We start from the raw sequence: 22,117 nt of genomic DNA, 5'->3' as shown, positions 1-22,117 counted from the left end.
TTGACGGCTTAACACTATTTTATAAAAATTTATATAGATCGAATATATGTTTGATTACTATAAAACCTAGCTTTTAAACTTTTACAACTTTGTAGTAAATATTAAAATCAAATAACTACATAAAACAATGGTATACAATTTCTATATAACACCCAAAGATTTGAGAGTAGGAATACTCTGTTCATTCCTGAAAAAGTTGGTAGGATCAACCAAAGTCTTCACTTTCACTAACCTATCAAAATTCCCCTTGAAATATTGCTTGCCATAAACTTGGCCTTGTTGGTAAGTCCAATTATGACTAACACCAATATCAACATCCCTATAATTAAAGTAAGCACCCCTTGGATTTTTAGAAACATAAGGTGTCATAAAAGTATGAAGCTCCCTCATTAACCCAATATACTTATCTTCGTCCAGTTTCCCTGCATCTTTCCAACTTGTTGAGTACTGAATCTTAAACAAGTTCCCTCTCCTATGAGGAAATGGTGTATCCGTGGCCGGAATCTCATTCATCCTCCCACCATACGAGTTAAACACCATTCCTGGTTTTGACAATGTAATCAACTTCTTCCATAAGAGATTCAACCCTTTCTTTGTGATGGGTGTTTGTACGTAATCCGATTTCCGCTTGGAGTAATTAGCTAAATATGTCCTGTTTAACAGAACTTCAGGCGAAGTTTTGTTGTCGTAATTTGCCCAAAATAGTGCTGATTTTCCCCAAGTCATCTCTAAGCAATCCTGTTTCTTAAGACCAAGTTCAGGAAACTTAGTGTTGAGCAGAGAGAATAATGCTTTAGAATCACCTAAATAAAGTGCTATAAAAGTGACTCTCCCTGTTTTTTTCCCTTTATTCTGAGGATCACTTACAGGCTGTAATAATAACCTGATAAATAAATTATGATCAATATCTTTCATCAAAAACTGCCACTTATAAACCAAATCAGTAGCATTATCAGTAAGAAACCGCTTGATGTTAAAAACGGTTACTGTTTCCGGTACCGGTACAAGGTTCACGGTGTAGGAAACGACGACAGCGAAACTAGCCCCACCACCACCTCTAATAGCCCAAAACAGGTCATCCCCCATGGTACTACGATTCAAGATCCGACCCTGTGCGTCAACAACTGTAGCATCTATTATATGATCTACAGATAATCCATATTTTCTGATCATGTTACCGTATCCGCCACCGCTGACATGGCCTCCTACACCTACAGTAGGGCACACCCCGGCCGGAAACCCGAGAGTGTTTGTTTTTTCTTGTATCCTGTAGTAGAGCTCCCCCAAAGTCGAACCTGCCTCGATATAGGCGGTTGCTGCCTTGGGGTCAACTTCGATGTGTCGTAGATTTTGCATGTCGAGAATGACAAAAGGGTGGTCGGAGATGTAAGATAACCCATCATAGTCGTGGCCGCCACTACGGATTTTAACTTGGTGGCCGAGTTTACGAGCGCATACGACGGAGGCGGATACTTGGGAGGGGGTGAAAGGGGTGATGATGAGTAGTGGTTTTGATGTTGTTGGGTATGTAAATCTAAGGTTTCGAATGTAAGCTTGTAAGACTGAATTGTAGCTTTTGTTTTCTTTAGAATAGAGAATTGTGGAAATGTTTGTTGATGAATTTGATTGGTTTTTTAGACATTGGAGAAAGTTGTTGTATGTAGAATCTACAGATAATACCTGTGAAATTGAAGAAAACAGGATTAGAACACAGCAGGGAAGTAGATAAGAGTTGATAGTTGTGCCCATTTTTTTTTCGTAATTTTAGGTGGAAATCATTTACTTTCTTAGATTCTATTTATATATAGTACTACTCCGTATTAGTCAAAGTAATTTCTCTCTTGAATTACTCCTTTATCTGCCCTCAATATCTGATATACGTTTAAAGTACTTTCTTTATTGATTAAGAAATTGTTGCACAAATAATTTTAATTTTCGTCTTTGTAAACGCAATAATAATTTAACTATTACTGTAATATCTTTAGTAATGAAAAATATATTAAAGATGTACAATCAGAGTTTGAGATTAATCTAACAACTCAATAACTTTTTCTTTTTACATAAAGCTAAAAAGACAAGTAAAATGTGCAACTATATACTTCGTATTTAAATAGTGGTAGTTTCGATCCAACTAGTCGTAGTCGCCCTACCACTTTCAAAACCAATTAAGTTTCTATCAGCATTTGTTAGTGGTTGAGACTTATCTTGGTTACTTACGACCAATTTGAGTTGAAATTTATTCCAACTACTTTTTTTTATATTTTCACATTTCTTTGTTCATGATTACTCTTAATTTATTTATTTGTAGAGGTTGTAAAAAAAGTCACGGCAATATATGATCATGGACTCATGGTCGGGTTGACAGACGCAATCCATGCTACTCTTTCGATTTTTAGGAGCTTGTTTGTAATTTTTTGTATAAGTTATGTAAGGGATCGTTCTAATGACTCTAGTGGTTTGTTTTGTTTCGTTTGTAGTTGTATTATGTAAAGTTTGTCTGTTGGATTACAGAATGATCAACACACACAAGTGCAGCCTCACCATACACAAGCTAGTCTTGCCCACACAGGATTACAGCTCTTGTAACTGAATTACTGACATCAGCTTGGTTGTTAGCAATGCTGCAATATGATTGGTTGATGTACTGCTGCACTGTGATTGGTTGTTAGGATTCTGCTGCCTTCTGATTGGCTATGACAGCAAGGCATTGTTGTCTTATATAAGTAGATTATTTCCTTTCTAAGTTTAATCAATAATTCTGTTGTAATGAGCGTACACTCTAAGCAATACTCTCAATAATATTCTCTCTATCTTAGCAAGCTTTGTTTATGGCTGCTAAGAACTAAATCTCTGCAATCTTCTCTTCTGCTGTGCTTCTGCTGTTTTTAACATTGTCTATTTATACAAATTAAGCATATGTAGCTTAGTTGGTAAATTTTTGAAGGAATGCAAGATCTGAGAACAAATCATGTCTACATCATTTGCCGCCTTACCCCTTTGTGACTCTATTTACACCAGAAGAAAAACCCTTAATTAAATCTAATATTTTTCTTTGTTATTCAATACATTTTCTTGTGAAGTTGTTTTAAAAGTTTACGTATGTACCTTTAAAAATTTATTTTCATAACGACTATTCTTAATCTCCAGATCGATCAATTTAGAGCGTGAAATCATTTTGGGATGGACGGTGGAGTAGTGTGAGAAAGGGAGAGTATTGAATAAAATCACAAGTTGAAGAATAGGGAAGTTGAAAAACGAGTATGGAAAAAGTTTGGGATTGAAAGGCTAACAGCCTAAACTCGTGGCACAGCAAGGACGGAGAAATTAAGCACAATTGCAATAAAGACATTATGTGCTCGATTACGTAGGGGTAAGGCCGTGGGGGACCCCAAGAAAATTTAGTACACAGTCTTGAAGAATCGAAGATACTTTATAGTGGATATTGGATATGAAGCACTACGTATAGTATAGGAGTATCATATTTTTGATAGTGTAGTTACTATTTTTCGTATGACATTTTGAAAGAATGTATCTGTTATGATATCTATATATTCAAAATAAGGTTGTAAATAGGATTGAGATTATTTCATATTACGTTATAAAGTGAAGTTATTATTCAATAATCAATAATAACTTGCACGATTAATGCCCGTAATATAACGTTGCAAGACTTGTAACAATCGCATTAATAACTAATTCATGGGACATCACGATTCACGCACTGTACTAATCAAACTAAATGTCTGCAAGGAACCAAAAACTTTGTAAATGTACTCTCGTGATCTAATTCATAGATTAAGGTTACATAGTTTACCATCCCATATTCACACGGAGGATACTTAGTAGTTTGTTTTCACCTTTTCGTGTTACTTTTTTTTTTTTATGACTTCGGCTGAAAAAAAAAAAAAACAAATAAATAAATCTAATCTGGCTCTAGAGGAAAATCCTCCTAGTGTATCCGCAGTCCACTGTAATTCTAGCAAGGTTGTGCGCTTGTTCAACCTGAGATTTATCCACCTTATAGCTTGTAGATGACATAATTTTTGAAAATCTTCCCTGTATTCCGAAAGTTGTGAAGAACACACTTCAGCTCAATCTCTTCCTTTTCCTGGTTTTGAAGGCTTGTTACCAAGACAAAAGAATCTTAAAATAGAAATTAATAGTTAGTAGTTTGTTTTTACCTTCTCCTGATTTTAAAGAAGTTTATGTGCCATGTAGCATTCTATTTATAAGTATTTTATTTCATGTAAACTTCATATATTTAAAAATTTGGAAATGGAACCTCTATAAGACTTGAACCTGCGACCTTACGTATAAACAATAAAGTATTACCGTTGAGCTATAATACGTTACATGCTATCATTATTAAAGAAATACTAACAAATATAATAAAAAGGGATTTGACCAATAACATTTTCAAATAAGTATAATATATAAATGTTACTAATGCACTAATCCGGGACATCGTTCGGGCCTAAAAACTACTACCTCCGTTTCAGAAAGTTCTTTACGCTTTGGAAAATGTGTCCAAAATAAAAAAACTTTGACCGTAAATTCTCACCATTATATACATCAAAACGTTACATGTAAGATCTTGTTAGATTGGTATCGAGATGTATTTTCAGAATATCAAATTTTTATAATTTTTTCACAAACGAAATTGGATATATTATTAGTTAAATATTGCATTGGAGTCCGTGCAAATAGTAACTGTAAAGATCTTTTTGAAACGGAGGTAGTAGTTCTTAATTATAACCTTAATTATTTCCTTTCCAAATCTCTTCAATTTTGAAAAGATTGGTTTTTGATGAAGGGTCCCTCCTAATCTCTCCGTTGACTGCTCCTTAACTTTCTTCCCTCCCTTTCCACCGTATCCAAACATATTGTAAATTCAGATAAGCTTATATTAGTGAAAATTATGATAAAGGGGAACATAACCTACTCTAAGTTCAAATAAAATGACGTGAATATATTGCAACCTAACTCCGAGTCTAAATAATAATAAAACTTAAATCAAGGACCAATTTTGGCAAAAAGGAACATTTTTTTTTTTGAGGGATGGCAAAAAGGAACATAAATATCAAACATTTAAGGAGTTTTCACCCCAAATAAGTATTCTGCCTAATTAAATCAATTAAAATGAATTTGTGTAGGATAATATGAAGTGGGGAGAAGTAAGGATTGGACTTCAATTTCCGTTGTTTGGATATGATTTAAGACAAAGACAAATGCGACGACTGTAATGTCTAACTTTCTACCCTGTTGTTTTATAGAGACATATGTCGGTAGAGGATAAAAATTCAATGGCAGCCCTTAAAGTTCATTCCAAAGCATTATAGGGGGGTCCATATCCTAGCTAACAAGCCTATTACAACTAGGGCTGTCAAATCTCAACCCGAACCGTTGAACCCGCTGAGTTAATCCGATTCGTTAAGAACTTGAACCGTTAATAACTCGTTAATTGGAATCCGAAAATTAACCGAACCGATAACATTCAATCCGAACCCGAACCGTCTCGAAAATATTAAACCGATTAAGACCCGATACTTGATAACAAACCGTCATGCGTCAACCTGAAACCGTTTCTACTCGAACCGAATGGACCCGAAAACCGTTAATGACCCGATTTATTTCAACCCGAACCGTTTCAACTCGGGGAAAACCCGTTCACAACCCGAACTGTTTCAACCCGAACCGTTTACAACCCGAACCGTTTCAACCCGGACCGTTTACAACCCGAACTGCTTCAACCCGAATCGTTTACAACCCGAACCGTTTACAACCCGTAACCTGTTTACACCCCGTTTAATTCAAACCGTTCATAACCCGCCTCAAAAATAAGTTTTTACTTGAAACGTTTTCCGTCAAACCAAACAGAGCTGAAACGCTAAGATATCAAATGAAAGTAATTGTACTTCTTAAACCTTTATAAACCAAAGATATAATTCAATGTGCGTTGTTCAACCGAGTATTCGAACTGTTGTTTATCAACCGACTAAGTAACTAAACATGTTATCATTTAACATATTGTTCTTTATTAGATGTATTTCCAATATAGCTATATTACTCTATAGTTATAGTCTTGTAGAATTGAATGTGCACTCTTTTATTGACTCGTATTGAACTGACTAATCGTCTAATCGATCATTAAACTAAATTGATCTAATTCAATACCTTATAAGCTTATAAGCTTAATTGTAACCTACGAACTAATCGAAAAACTATTCTATTTTAATTGAATCGACTTAATTCATTAACAATTGAACTTGTTTTTCTCATTTCGTTAATGAACATGTTAGTCTCGTTGTTGTTTAAACCAATATGAATATATGACAAACTTGTATTTACAAACTTTACAAATTCATTACGTATTAATTCATCATTATCGATTATTAATTACTACGTTATTAGTATTTAGTTCATCAATACATGTTTCGTAATACTCTGACATGGTGGGGGAGGGAATAGATGATTTTGATTCCATTTGGATCATTTGATTGGTAAATATTACATAACATAATAAAAAATATTGACTGAATTTTCTTAATTAAGTTTATGAAATTAATTGGATAGTGAACACCAGGTACCTGACTACACCTGATATGTGCAAATTCCTGCATTAACAGTTTTTACAATGGGAAGGAAAACTAATATTCTTTCTGCCAATTGGTTATAAATTTCCACTAAGGTTGTGTGAATGATGAAAATATTATGTGTGAACTTTTTTTACTTGGGTGAGTTGGACCAACTTCATTTCTGTGTTGAAATGACAGTTTAATGCCAGCCTTGTGTGTGAACTGAAATGACTTACTTAGCCATATCATTAAGTGGGCTGGCACTAAATAAAGGAAGAGCTTTGCTAGTTCTATTGCATATTAGACTGCATATTTTGTTTCTTGTGCAAATATGGAGTTGGCAGCACATTGGAATAATTGTCACCAAATTTATCCTTGTGTTTTTATCCTCACAGTTTCATGGTGTTAAGTTGCTAAAATGGTTGTGTTTTATCCTCACAGTTTCACTTACCTAATTCCTTTTTTTTATTATTTTATATGTGACATTTTAGCTAGTATGTCAATTGTTAACTTGTGATTAATCTTAATATTTTTACTTGCAGGTGCAAGGTGAGCTAAGTGGAGAAGAAATATAGCCATTTATCAAATGATATATTTAGTGACTCCATGACAGCATTCCTTTAGCTTGTGTATGCTAGCTTTGGATGGTTTCAACAATGTTAATTTTTTTGTTTTGAGAATATTATATCTTGTTACGACCACTTGTAGATTTATGCAGTAATTTGTATTATATCCTATGGGAAACAATATTATTGTATTACTGATTTTGTATCAATGAAATTCTAGTTGCATTTATTACATGATTCATTTAAATGTGTATGTGGTGTTGCATTAGGTAATTGAAGCTTCACTAGCAGAGGAAGTACAAGCGCATATCAGATATGTATGGGCAAATACATATCAGAACAAAAGACAAAATAGGAAAAAGGACAAAAAGAAATTAGATGGTACTTTTTCAAACAAAAATGATACTTTTTTTTATAGAATGGTACTATTTTTTACATAATGGTACTTTTTTAAACATGAATGGTACTTCCTTTTTGTCTTTTAGCTATTTGTCTTTTAGTTGATATGTGTGTTTCCACACATATCTGATATGCGAAAAAACAACCTCTCACTAGCAACCGTTTCTAATGTACCTTTTGCAATAAAGTAAAGGCATTGCAATACCTATTGGTTACCGTTGTAAAAGAGACTGTTGCATTAGGTGAAAGGCTAATGCAATGGTACTAGTAAATAATAAGAAGCCGTTGCAATAAGGCCAAAAGCCGTTGCATTAGACCTGATGCAACGCCAGCGGATGCAACGGTAGCCAGCCGTTGCATTAGGTCTAATGAAACGGTTTTTCAGCCCTATTGCAACGGATTTGAGCGTTGCATTAGCTCCGAAATGTAGTAGGATAGAGGTGATGACTGGCGAGCAGCGACCGGCAGAAGTTGGTGGTGGCTACGACCGGCCAGAGAGAGAATTAAAGAGAGAGAGGGAGGAATTGAAGAGAGAGAGGGAGGTCCGATTTTCGCGGCCACCAGAAACAACGTTGCCACCGGCGATTAGAATTGCAGCGAGAAGCGACTGGCGGCAAGCGGAGATCAGAGAGCGGCGGCGAGCCGGACGGTGGTGGTGGCTACGAGTGGTGGCCGAATGTTGGTGATGTTCGAAAAGGGAAGAGAGAGAGGAATTGAAGAGAGTGGAAATAATGAAAAAAAAATCTGAAAAAAAAAATATTTTTGTTTTTAATCCCAACCTTTAAAATCTTTAAAGGTCCAGATTTGTTAAAATCGATTCATTTTGGGCGGTCAGATTAGAAACAATCAAACGATCTAAAAAGTGTTCTTACCGTAAGAAGTGTTCTTACGGGGGCCTCTCTCTCTCTCTCTCTCTCTCTCTCTCTCTCTCTCTCTCTCTCTCTCTCTCTCTCTCTCTCTCTCTCTCTCTCTCTCTCTCTCTCTCTCTCTCTCTCTCTCTCTCTCTCTCTCTCTCTCTCTCTCTCTCTCTCTCTCTCTCTCTCTCTCTCTCTCTCTCTCTCTATATATATATATATATATATATATATATAGGAAATGATATAAAAGGAATCACCGATTAACATAAAACACCATTTGATACACCTAACCCGAGGGTTTACTCTTTGGGTGTAGTGAACATATACAATTTATCAATAAAAATTGTAGCTAAGCCAACTATGTTTTAAAAGTTGACGTACAGAAGCTGAAAATAAGAGAATTTTCTATTAAAGAAAACGAAGTATGTACTCATATTTGTACTATTTTACATGTTTATTATATTTGAGACACTATTAATTTCCACCACCACAAACCCAAATAATAAAAATATTCTTAGAACTTTTTTTATTAATGCATTTTTCGACTGGAATTAACAATATTTATTGGCAAAGTACATACCAAGTGGTATACTACCCTCCTTCCTTGATTTGGTTGTTTAAACTAATAAAACAATTAATTTTAATTTGGAAAATCTTGACAAGGTAACTCTTTCAAACTAGAAAGTAACAAGACTAACTACCAATATAATGAATGCATTATTGAGAAAATGATCTGTCCACAATTCCACATGCAAATGTCCTCTTTGAAATTTTCTTTTTGATCCCTTTTCAGTTTTCACCTACCTTGGAGACAATATCTTGTTTGCAACGTGAAGAATTTTTCCTCCTCACAACACCAACGGGTCCAAATCCTCCGCCCCACTCGTGTGTTCCATTTCATGGACCACTTAATTTTATTGGTCCACATCATTAAATTATAACAATTTTTTATTATTATTTTAATTAAGAAATTGTAATTTAATGAGGTGGACCAATAGAATCAAGTGGTACATAGAATGCGACACAAGAGTGGGACGGAGGATTCGAACCCAACACCAACCATATCCCTTATCCAAATCATTAGTTATGACTATTCAAACCTTTGTTTTCACATCTATTGAAAAAACACATACCTTTGCTAATTAACAATGGAGATGGAACATACAAAAATTGGAGAATGAAGCAATCAATATACTTATATTATCCATTCCGAATAGCACATATAAGTTGCACCTTTCCATATTTTCCCCTTGAATGACTCAATGAGCAAAAAAAAAGTACAATTTGGTACACATATCGCAAACAGTTTAACTATTATAAAAGTTTATATAAATGCTTTGGTTTCATATTTGATTGTAGTAGTTGATTCCGGTTTTATATTTGAGTTTTGCGAATAATTTGGAATGGCGGCCCAAGTAAAGTCTTGCAAAGAATTGGGATAAATAGATTAAAAAAGAAGGGCATTTGTCTAAACAAAAATGAAGACAAATAACAACTACTTTCCATTCCCATGTTTTCTTCTAATCCTTTTCTCTTCATTCTCATTAGCAGTATCTAGAGATTCTACATACAACAACTTCCTGGAATGCTTGAAAACCCAAACATCTTCTTCATCAAGAAACATCTCCACAATTCTCTACTCGAAAGAAAACACAAACTACAATTCAATCCTACAAGCCTACATTCGAAACCTTAGATTCATATACCCAACAACACCAAAAACCCCAACTCATCATGACCCCTTTCAACCCATCCCAAGTCTCATCTTCCATCATACGCGCTCGTAAGCTCGGCCACCAAGTTAAAATCCGTAGTGGTGGGCATGACTTCGATGGGCTATCCTATGTCTCCGACCACCCTTTTATCATTCTCGACATGTTTAACTTTCGACGTATCAAAGTTGACCCTAAGGCAGCTGCAACCGCCTATGTAGAGGCTGGCGCAACTTTACTACAGGATACAAGATAAAAGTAACACCCTAGGATTTCCTGCCGGGGTGTGCCCTACTGTAGGAATAGGAGGTCATTTAAGTGGTGGCGGATACGGCAACATGATAAGTGTTTATGCCAAAATTCGTATGGGGGCGACTTTCGGCTAGGGTCGACACTAACTAAGCAAAGAATCAACGACACAAATAAAGAGGCACGACACAGAGGAGTGTTGACGCGGAAAACCCAGGAATAAGGTAAAAAACCGCGGATAGCTATGAGGCTATCAATCCACTAAGTATTCTATATGATTGTTTATGCTTTTTCTTCTGAGAATCGATAACTAAAAGCTCAAGTACAATAATGAATGATGAAACAGTTTATAACTTAAGAGTTTCGGTGCTTGAGTCAACGTGGCTTGCTTATCATTATCTTCGTCCTTTTATAGGGTATTCTCAACGGTCTAATCGGTTGAGAGAATCCCACAAAGATAGGAGTATCTTCATCACACGTCTCTTCAGCCTTCAACTGCTTCCGCGCTTCTCGCGTGAGTCTTGGACTTGTTCTTGCTAGCTTGACGGCGCTGCCTATCATGGGCTTTAGGTCAACTTATCAGCCCGTTTCTCGAGGACGCGTCTCAGTTGCTTGTACTTTGTCGCCTGTCCTTCGTCGGCTGTACCTCGTTGTATGATGCTACGTCGGACGTATCTCCCTGGAGCTGTGTTTACCTGCGACACGATATGACCTGGCTGACACGACATGACCAAACGTTAGAACGGTTATGTCGTTAGTCCAAAAAGTGGGATAACAGTTTGCCCCCAATTGTGAATTTGCGGAGTCACACAAAGCAAAAGAAACAATTCAAATTAAAAAACCGTCTTCAACTGCCTAGTTCGTGGGATAAAACCGTTCAAAATTCTAGGGTAATAAATACCAATTCACGACATGCAATAAAGTTCTTCACACCAAGTTTTTCGAAAAATTTCTAGATCCGAAAGCAGGAGAGAGAAGAGGGAGAAAGCGAAGTCGATTTTCGCACTGAGTTTGTTCGATTTTCAGGTAAAATTCGCTTTCTTTTTCGATTTCCTTGTAGATTTTTGTAAGTGAGATGGGTAGATCTAAGTCGGTTGTAGCGAGAGGAAAGGGGGAGTCGGGTTCCACTCGGGTTAAGTCCCTTAACCCGATATATTCTACTGTGGTGGATCCGGCGGCTTTTGTTGAACTTGCTGGTTTGCCGCCGTCGGCGGAAGTGAAGATTCCCGGCTCGGATGAGGAAGCCTTTGACTGTCCAGAGGGGTATGTGGTTATGTATGAGTATCCGTTCACAATTGGCTTCAAATTTCCTTTCACTCCTCTAGTTAGGTCCTTTATCGAGGTTTTCCATTTGAGTCCGGGTCAGTTGATGCCCCAGATATGGCGGGTTTTCACGGTGGTGCATGGAGTTACTGCGAACTGGCGTACGCCGTTTGACCTGTCTGATTTGATGTACTCTTACGACCTAGCGCTGCAGAAGTGTTGTAGGTATACCTTGGTTACGAAGAAGGGGAAGACGAACTTAGGTGTTGGTTTAGGTGTGAACGACAGGGGTTGGCAGAGTCGTTTTGTCTTTGTAGGCAAAGATTCTCTGGGAGATAAAGGGCGGTTTCTGGTCGAGGGATGGACGATGGAAGGTAAATGTGTCGTTTTATCTTTGTTTCTCGTCGTTTTACTGAACGTCGCCTTACTTGGTTTTGTTTTGCAGTTGTCAAGGGGTCGTCGTTGACTGAGTTGAACGCTGATTCTGAGGATAAGTATCGGAAGTTCTTGGGTTATTCTGTCGAGGATAGGTCTTTCAGTCGCGACGGAGAGTTTTTAGACGAGCAGGAGGTGGACCGGTCAGGCGACGTCGCCGAGGAGGAGGAGATAGACGAGGGATCAGGTCAACTGACTCGTCGTCGGAAAAGGTTGGATTTGCTTGAGGAGGTAGTGGCGAACTCGTCGTCCGCCGAAGGTGAAGTAGGTGATATGGCTGACAACTCAGGTATTTGTCGTTTGTTTATTTCGGGGTTTGTATATATTTTTGTTTTTGTTTTGGATAATGTTTGACCTTTATTTTTTGTATTGGGTGTAGAGCATACTCTTTCGTCTCGGCCTGTGTCGAGGATGTCTCAGAGCGAGATTCAGGAGCGTGCAAGGAAGCGACTTAGGTCGTCCTCGACTTCTGGTGGACGGGGTATGACGGTTGTACCTCGGTTTTCTGCGATAGGTTCATCGGCCGAGACGCCTGTCGTCATAGGAGTCGAAGGCTTTCATCCGATTGCTTCGTCGTCGCCTCCACAGCCGTTCAAGGCGTCGTCTGCTGCTGTCGACGTTAGTAAAGTGTCTACTTCGTCGGCCAAGAAGCGACCTGTCGAGACGGATCCTGTCGAGGATACGGTTATCACTTTGCCCCCAAGCTTCTTGGGTGATGAAGAGGCGTCGGTTATATGGCCTTTCGCTGATCGCTTGATCTTGCCTACGACGTATCGACGATACCACGAGGTGGATCCTCTTCCTGTCGCGTCGGACGCCGCTGAGCTTAGTCTGCGGGTGAGTTTTATTTAGTTTTTTTCTTCTTTTTTGTTTGTGAAAGATGTATGTTGTGTAAATCTGTTTTGGCATTGGTTTTGCGCAGGCGTCGCAGGCTGCCTTGGCTGTACGTAGGCAGTGTTCGTTGCTGTGCGACGAGGTGACGAGTGCAAGGCAGCTGACGGCGACGGCGAAGAAGGCGGCCGCGTCGTGGGAAGCGAAGTGGAAAGCTGCTGAGAAGAAGGTCGTGGATCTTGCTGCGGTGATTAAGGCCAAGGGTGATCAATTGAAAGGTAAGGATGAGCAGTTAGCCGACGTGACTAAAGATCTGGAGAAAGTGAAGGAGGAGTTGACCTCGACGACAGAGGAATTGGATGGATTGAGGAGCTTGTACGACGCCCTGCAGGAGGAGGCGAAGGACGTCGAGGCTCTTGCTATATGGAGGACGCGGGCGCAGATGATGTATTCCTGCCTGATTGGGGAGACTAGCCTTTGGCCGTGTCAAAAGGAGGTGGATGACTATCTGGCTAATGGCGGTACCATGGCTGACCTGTCGGTGCCCGTGGTGGATTCGGAGGAGTTGGCGAAGACGGCTGACACTGCTAGTACTGAGGCGACGGAGGTGGATGCGGCTTTGTTGGTGGTGAGTGCGCCTGTTCCGGACCAAGAGGGGGAGGTTTTAGCTGTTGGGTGCGAAGAGGAGGCCCTTGCCGTCGTTTCTCAAGACGAGATGGTGGACGTGGCGTCGGTGGAGGTGCCAGTCGTGCCCCCAGAGCAAGAGCCGGAGCAGGAAGTCGTGGTCTCTACTCAGGAATAAGGGATGTAATAGTTTGTAGTTTTCGAATTTTCTGTTGGTTTTTGTGTTTTGTTGGTGAACTTCTTTACTCGTCGTCGATGGCGGCGACGAGGTGGTTTGGATGACTTGTGTTTTGTTTTTGTGTTTGGAATGTTTTTATTCGTCGTCGGTAGTGGCGACGCTGTGTGTGGATAATGTTTAGTGTTTGAAATTTCGGAAGTCGTGGCCTTAGGGGTCGCGCGTCGTGTGTGTTAAGTTTGTTTTTCTTTATGGTTATCCCGTTGCGTTTTGATGTCTTAGTTTCGTGTGGCAGATGCTTTGCAAGTAATAAGTATTGAACCGACTGATGTGTAAAATCATACCTGCGTTGTTACTTCGTTGTCTCTTGCGGTCTCGCTCTGAGTCGTACGTTGTTGCTTGTGGACGTCATTCGTCGTGCGTCTTGCATTCTGCAAAAGAAAACAGGGGTCGCTAGGAGGATTGGCCGTTGGGGATGCCAACGGCCCTCCGATGCCTAAGTCAGTAATGGTTTTTAACATAAAACGATAAAGAAAAGTAAAGACGACAATGCGGCGACTGATAAAATTGGTTACGACGAGATTTCAAAAATGGTAGAGTTTAAGATGTGTTGCGTTCCAGCTTCGGGGGACCGACTTGCCATCTTTGGTAATGAGTCTGTATGCCCCCTTTCCGACGATTTTGTCGATCAAGTACGGTCCTTCCCAAGCTGGTGCTAACTTACCCGCGTTCAATTTTTCGTGTTTTGAAATACTCTGCGCAGTACCCAATCTCCTTCTTTGAACATTTTCACTTTGACATTTTTGTTGAAGCACTTTGCCACGATTTGTTGCTGTGACGCCATCCTTATCAATGCTGCTTCCCTGAGATCTTCTGTGTTGTCGAGGTTTTCGCTGAGTTCTACGTCGTTTTTCTCTGGCGTCATGAGTCCATATCGTGCACTGGGCAGCGTCACTTCAGGGGGAAGTACCGCTTCGCACCCGTAAACGAGTGAGAAGGGAGTCTGTCCCGTCGCCGTCCTAGGCGTCGTCCTGTTGGCCCATAGGATGGATGGCAATTCTTCTGCCCATCGCCCCTTCTTGTCGTCCAACCGCTTTTTCAGCGACGCGATGATCGTTTTGTTGCTGGATTCCGCCTGTCCGTTTGCTTGGGGGTATCTGGGCGTCGACGTCTTTAGCTCGATGTTCCATGTTTTGCAGAAAGCTCTTGTCTTGTCGCTGATGAATTGTGATCCGTTGTCGCAGATGATTTCTGACGGTATTCCGAACCTGCATATTATGTTAGTCCATATGAACGAGCATACCTCTTTGTCCCTTACTTGTTGGAACGCACCTGCTTCTATCCACTTGGAAAAATAATCTGTTAGGGCTAACATGAAGACCTTTTGTCCTGGGGCGACGGGCAATTTGCCAACGATGTCCATCCCCCATTTCATGAAAGGCCACGGAGTTAGGGTTGGATGCAAGAATTCGGATGGTTTATGTGTCATACCTGCGTGTCGTTGGCACTTGTCGCATTTGGATACGTACCTCATGGCGTCCTTAAGCATTGTTGGCCAATAGTATCCATTTCTTTTGATTCTGGTTGATAAGCTTCGTCCTCCTTCGTGTCCTCCGCATTCTCCTTCGTGGTATTGTTTCAATAGCGTTTCCCACTCGATCTCTTCGGCACATCGCATCAACATTCCGTTTGCTGATCGCTTAAATAGTACGTCCTGCAAAATAACATATCGTGAAGCTTTGAAAAGTATCTTTCTGGCGTCTAGCTTGTCGTCGGGTAGAGTTTCGTGCTTTAGGTAATCGAAGATGGGTTTGGTCCAACTGTCTGTGTTTAAGGTTGATAGGACGAGGCTGGCGTCTTGTGGTATGTCTTTTTCGACGGCGGGCGATAGTAGGTGCACTAGAGGTATGGTCGAGAATGGTGATTTTCTGAGTGCGGATCCTAGGTTGGCAAGGGCGTCGGCTTGCGTGTTTAGGTCTCTTGGGATTTGTTTGATGGAGAAGGGTTTGAATTTGGAAGTTAACTCTTTTGCTTTCTCGAGATACAAGGTCATTTTTAGGTCTTTAGCTTCGTAGTCGCCGTTAATCTGGTTGACGATTAGTTGTGAGTCACTGAAGATGTTGAGTCCGCTTGCCCCTAATTCCATAGCTAATGTCATTCCGGCGATTAGCGCCTCGTATTCTGCTTCGTTGTTAGTTGCCTTGAAGTCGCAGCATATTGCCTGTGCTATCATGTCCCCTTGTGGTGACTTTAGTACGACGTCTAAACCTGCACCACGAAAGTTAGATGAGCCGTCGACGAAGAGTGTCCATATTTCTTCTATGTTGTTGATGAGTTTGACTTCGTCGTCTGCTATTCTCTCTAAGTCGGGGCTGAAGTCTGCCACAAAATCTGCTAGAGCCTGCGACTTTACAGCCGTCCTTGGTTGATACTTGATGTCGAACCTTCCTAGTGCCATTGTCCACTTCTCCATTCGACCTGTCAGTTCTGGCCTACGCATCACAGACTTGATCGGATAGTTAGTCATCACCACTATTTGGTGAGTTTCAAAATAATGCCTTAGTTTCTTAGCTGCAGTAACGAGTGCTAAGACGAGTTTTTCGAGGGAGGAATACCTGGTCTCTGCTTCCAGTAGTGACTTACTGATGTAATAAATGGGTAGTTGTTGTGCTTCGTCTTCTCGAGCTAGGACCGCGCTTACTGCCGTCGAGCTAACGGCTAAATAGAGTTGTAAGACTTCTCCTTCTTTTGGTTTGGATAGGAGGGGCGGCGACATCATGTATTTTTTGAGGTTCTGCAGGGCTGCTTCGTGGTCGTCGGACCAGTTAAACCCCTTGTTTTTGCGTAGGACGTCGTAAAATAATCGGCACTTGTCCGACGACCGTGATATAAAACGGTTTAGTGCCGCCACTCTCCCTGTCAAGCGTTGTACCTCTTTTATGTTCCGCGGGGATTGAATGTTGATGATCGCGCGCACTTGGTCGGGGCTGGCCTCGATTCCTCGTTGGGTGACGATGTAACCTAAGAATTTTCCTGCGGACACTCCGAAAGAACATTTAGTCGGGTTAAGTTTCATACCGTACTTTTTTAGTATGTCGAAGGATTGTCGTAGGTGTTCCACGTGATCGTCAGCCTTCCTCGATTTCACCAGCATGTCGTCAATGTATACCTCCATTGTGTCTCCGAGTTGGTCTTTAAACATCTTGTTGACTAATCTTTGGTACGTCGCACCTGCATTTTTAAGACCAAAAGGCATGACTTTATAACAATAAATTCCTCTATCCGTTACAAAAGATGTTTTTTCCTGGTCGTCTGGGTGCATAAGGATTTGGTTGTATCCTGAGTAGGCGTCCATGAATGTGAGTAGCTCGTGTCCGGCTGTGGCGTCGACCAGGGCGTCGATGTGCGGCAGAGGGAATGGGTCCTTGGGGCAAGCTTTGTTGATATCTGTGAAGTCGATGCATACTCTCCATTTTCCGTTCTTTTTGCTGACGACGACGACGTTTGCTAACCAGTCTGGATATTTGACTTCTCTGATCTTCCCTGAATCTATCAGGTTTTGCACTTCTTCGTCTATGATTTTATTCCTTTCGGGTGCGAACTTACGTCGTTTCTGTTTTACCGGTTTGAAGCTGGGGTCGACGTTGAGCTTGTGGGTAATTACGTCTGGGCTAATTCCTGTCATGTCCTCGTGTGACCAAGCGAAACAGTCCGAGTTTTCTCTTAGAAACGACACTATCTGACTTTTGATGTTGTCAGGCAGTGAGGCTCCGATCCTTATGACTTGGTCTGGCTTTGTCTGGTCTAGTACTATCTCGTCGATTTGTTGGTCGTCGGGGTCGTCCGACGTCGACCCTGGCTGTAATTGCTAGATGGGTGACTTGGACGGTTTCAGTGCTGTCTCGTAACATTTCTTCGCATCCCCTTGCTGCCCTTTGATTTCCATGACCCCCCACTTGGTTGGAAATTTGATTGATTGGTGATATGTTGATGGCACTGCCTTCATTTTGTGGATCCATGGTCGTCCTAGGATGACGTTGTACGCTGATGGACAATCGACGACGTTGAACTTGGTCATCATGTTGACGCCTTCTGCGTATGTAGGCAGTGATATCTCTCCTACCGTCCGTAGTGCTTCTCCACTGAACCCTACCAGGACTGTTGATCTCCTTACTATGTTTTTCTCTTCTAGTCCCATTTCTTGTAGTGCTTCCAAGAACAGTACGTTGGCTGAGCTTCCGTTGTCGACCAGTATCCTTTTGATCAATGCGTTTCCTATTGGGAGCGATATTACCAACCCGTCGTGGTGCTCCCGCTGTGTATCTACAGAATCTGAATCGTCGAAAGTAATAGCCATTGCGGTCAGGGACCTGTGTAGGGCGACCTCGTCTTCGGTTTGTCCCTCTTCTACGGTCTCAGATTCTCCCCTGTTAATTTTTTTAGCTGCAGAAGAGGTTAGTCCACAAATATCTGAACCACCGGAAATAACATTTACCACTTTATTGAACGGTGGTGGGTCTGGTCGCTCGCTGCTTGTCGCTGGGCCGGGCAGGGTGGTTTGCTCTTTGGAAAATGTTTCCTTTCCCTTGTCGCTCAACAGTTCCTTTAGATGCCCCCGTTTCAGGAGGTATGCGACTTCCTTTCGGAGGGAGATGCATTCCTCGGTTGTGTGTCCGTTGTCGCGGTGGAAGTCGCACCATTTGCTCATGTCCTTCATGGAGTCCGGTCTGTCGTTCTTCCGGGGCCATCTGACTGTTCCACCTACATTTTGAAGGGCGTTCACCACACCTCCAATGTCGACGTTGAAGCCGTAGTCGGAGATGTTGGGGTGTTCGACCCGCTCGTTCCTGTAAACATTGTTAGTATCATAATACTGATTGACACTTTGTACCTGGTTTTGCCGAACATACGGTTGGTGTCGCCAATTGTTGTTCCTTGGGGTGTACGATCTTCTGTCGCTGCTGCCCCCCGTCGATCGTTGGGATGCTGTTCGGATAACCTCGTCGTCTTCGATTCGCATCTGGGCGGTGGCCCTTGATCGCACCTCTTCGAAAGTTGCACAGGGGTATTTGGTTATTTCCCGGTATAGCTCCGAATTGGGGATGAGGCCTCTCTTGAACGCCTCAATAGCAGTCCTGACATCACAATTTTTTATACCAATTTTTTCACAATTAAAACGGTTAAAATAATCGCGTACCGACTCGGTTGGCCCTTGAACCAACCGATAGAGATCACTGGTTTGTTTTTCTAACTGGCGACTGCTGGCGAATTGTTGATAGAAGGCGTTGATGAGGTCGGACAGACAGGAGATGGATCTGGGAGGGACGTTCGTGAGCCATTCCAACGCTGCTCCATCAAGGGTGCCGCCGAATGATTTGCACATAACAGGTTCCACTAGGTCGTGCGGAATCCCGATCTGCCACATGCGCTGCTTGTAGAAGTTGACGTGCCTATAGGGGTCGGATGTCCCGTCGTACAGGGTGGTCCAGGTTGGGAGCCGGAGTGTGTGCGGAACCGTCACTCTAGCGATCGCTTCGCAGAACGGCGACGCGGCATATCCGTCGGTCGGCTCGGTCTCCACTGGTGTAGGTGCCCCGGGGAACCTGGTCATCAACTTCATCAGGCGGGAATAGTGCTTTGTCATGCGCGCATCCATCTTGTTCAGGCGTTGGGCCACCGGATCGGGAGCTTCTTTGTCTTCTTCCTCACGGGTTTCCTCCTCATCGTCGGTCACGTCTTCAAAGTCATCGGGCATCTCGAACGTTAGCTTTTTTGGCTTCCCACCTTTGTAGCGGGACTGGTGCTTGTTGCTCTTTACAGATTCGAGCTCTTTCTGGAGGGTTTCATTGGATGCCTTCTCTTGGGCTAGTTCGGCTTGGGCTTTCTCGTAAGCCGCCTTCATCTCTGCGATCGTCATCTCTCCAGTAGTCATGGTGAGAGGGGTGCTTTTGTGTAAAACCTAGTTAATGTCCCCACAGACGGCGCCAAACTGTTTATGCCAAAATTCGTATGGGGGCGACTTTCGGCTAGGGTCGACACTAACTAAGCAAAGAATCAACGACACAAATAAAGAGGCACGACACAGAGGAGTGTTGACGCGGAAAACCCAGGAATAAGGTAAAAAACCGCGGATAGCTATGAGGCTATCAATCCACTAAGTATTCTATATGATTGTTTATGCTTTTTCTTCTGAGAATCGATAACTAAAAGCTCAAGTACAATAATGAATGATGAAACAGTTTATAACTTAAGAGTTTCGGTGCTTGAGTCAACGTGGCTTGCTTATCATTATCTTCGTCCTTTTATAGGGTATTCTCAACGGTCTAATCGGTTGAGAGAATCCCACAAAGATAGGAGTATCTTCATCACACGTCTCTTCAGCCTTCAACTGCTTCCGCGCTTCTCGCGTGAGTCTTGGACTTGTTCTTGCTAGCTTGACGGCGCTGCCTATCATGGGCTTTAGGTCAACTTATCAGCCCGTTTCTCGAGGACGCGTCTCAGTTGCTTGTACTTTGTCGCCTGTCCTTCGTCGGCTGTACCTCGTTGTATGATGCTACGTCGGACGTATCTCCCTGGAGCTGTGTTTACCTGCGACACGATATGACCTGGCTGACACGACATGACCAAACGTGAGAACGGTTATGTCGTTAGTCCAAAAAGTGGGATAACAATAAGAAAGCATGGTTTATCTGTAGACCATATAATAGACGCCACTGTTGTCGACGCACAGGGTCGATTCTTGAACCGTAGCACCATGGGGGAGGACTTGTTTTGGGCTATACGAGGCGGTGGCGGAGCTAGTTTCGCTGTCGTAGTTTCCTTCACCGTGAAGCTTGTTCCGGTTCCGGTTCCGAAGACAGTAACCGTTTTTAACATTAAGCGATTTTTATCTGATAATGCTACTGATCTTGTTTATAAGTGGCAGTTTTTAATGAAAGATATTGACCATAACTTGTTCATAAGGTTATTGTTACAGCCTGCAAATGATCTTCAACAGAAGGGTAAATTAACAGCACGGGTCACTTTTATTGCGCTTTTCTTAGGCGATTCGAAAGCATTAGTCTCCCTCCTCGAAACCGCGTTCCCTGAGCTTGGGGTCAAGAAGCAGGACTGTTTGGAGATGACTTGGGCTAAATCTGTATTGTATTGGGCAAATTTTGACAACGGAACTTTACCAGAAGTCTTGTTAAACAGGAGTTACACGAATATTTATTTGAAGAGAAAATCTGATTATGTACAAAAACCTATTACAAAAGCAGGGTTGGAGCTTCTATGGAACAAGTTGATTGAGTTGGAGAAAACTGGGTTAGTGTTTAACTCTTATGGTGGTAGGATGAACGAGATATCATCAACCGAAACGCCATTTCCTCATAGGAGAGGGAACTTGTACAAGATTCAATACTCGGTTAACTGGAAAGATGCAGGGGAAGTCCAAGATGATAAGTATATTGGGTTAATTAGGGAGATTTTTGGTTTTATGACACCTTATGTTTCTAAAAATCCAAGGGGTGCATACCTTAATTATAGGGACCTTGACATTGGGGTTAATCATAATTGGACTTACAAACAAGGCCAAGTTTATGGGAGGAAGTATTTTATGGGGAATTTTGATAGGTTAGTGAGAGTTAAGAGTTTGGTTGATTCTAATAACTTTTTTAGGAATGAGCAAAGCATTCCAACTTTGAATAAATTATGACATAAATGCAAATATTGTATCAGTGACAGTATCATTCAATCATATTCCATTCGTTTCATAATCATATTTCAATTTCTACTTTTTATGTTTGTCAATGCGTATTTTGTATCATTTTTATCTCTAGTTATCTATGGAGTATTAGATAAAATTATAAAATTTTGATATTCTTTAAGTACTTATTAAAACGAATCAAACAAGATCTCACATAAATATGGTTTTTTTTTCTTATGTATTGGAAAGAATTTAAAAGATTTTATTCAATTGTGAATAATGGCAAAATGTTAAATTATATTGGAACATAATTATGGGATGGAGAGAGTATTCAGCGCGTCTCCTGTGAGACCAGTCACACCATCAACTTGATGGTGTGACGAGCGCGAAACCAATAGTGTACCTCCCCTAAAACTATATATAAAAAAAAAGTAACAGATCTAAACTATAGAAGTAACATACCTAAACTAAAAAAGTATTTCCTCTAAAATTATATAAAAAAAAGTAACATGTCTAAACTATAGAAGTAACATACCTAAACTAAAAATGTACGTCCCCTAAAACTATTTCGTATAAAAAAAAAAGTAACATGTCTAAACTATAGAAGTAACATACCTAAACTAAGAAGGTATCTCCCCTAAAACTACTCCGTATAAAAAAAGTAACATGTATAAACTATAGAATTAACATACCTAAACTAAAAAAAGTACTTCCTCTAAAATTATAAAAAAAAGTAACATGTCT

The 22,117-nt window shown here is 41.0% G+C and overlaps 2 protein-coding genes and 1 pseudogene across 2 annotated transcripts; 2 read left to right on the top strand and 1 right to left on the bottom strand.

The window, feature by feature from the left end:
- On the bottom strand, positions 1–1,843 carry LOC110784666 (berberine bridge enzyme-like 21). Its single transcript, XM_021989121.2, has one exon. The coding sequence runs from the start codon at positions 1,747–1,749 to the stop codon at positions 142–144; it is 1,608 nt and encodes a 535-aa protein (XP_021844813.2). The 5' UTR covers positions 1,750–1,843; the 3' UTR covers positions 1–141.
- A 7,735-nt stretch (positions 1,844–9,578) lies between these two features.
- Positions 9,579–21,475, top strand: LOC110784665 (berberine bridge enzyme-like 2; annotated as a pseudogene).
- Positions 10,499–16,546, top strand: LOC130460054 (uncharacterized). The gene is made up of 4 exons (XM_056827710.1): positions 10,499–11,995; positions 12,067–12,345; positions 12,436–12,893; positions 12,979–16,546. Exons 1-4 carry the CDS (start codon positions 11,434–11,436, stop codon positions 13,687–13,689), a joined length of 2,010 nt encoding a protein of 669 aa, XP_056683688.1. The 5' UTR covers positions 10,499–11,433; the 3' UTR covers positions 13,690–16,546.
- Positions 21,476–22,117: the final 642 nt, after the last annotated feature.

The sequence above is a fragment of the Spinacia oleracea genome, chromosome 4, assembly GCF_020520425.1.
Source record: "Spinacia oleracea cultivar Varoflay chromosome 4, BTI_SOV_V1, whole genome shotgun sequence".
NCBI lineage: Eukaryota > Viridiplantae > Streptophyta > Magnoliopsida > Caryophyllales > Amaranthaceae > Spinacia > Spinacia oleracea.
This window is presented reverse-complemented; position numbering and strand designations above follow the sequence as displayed.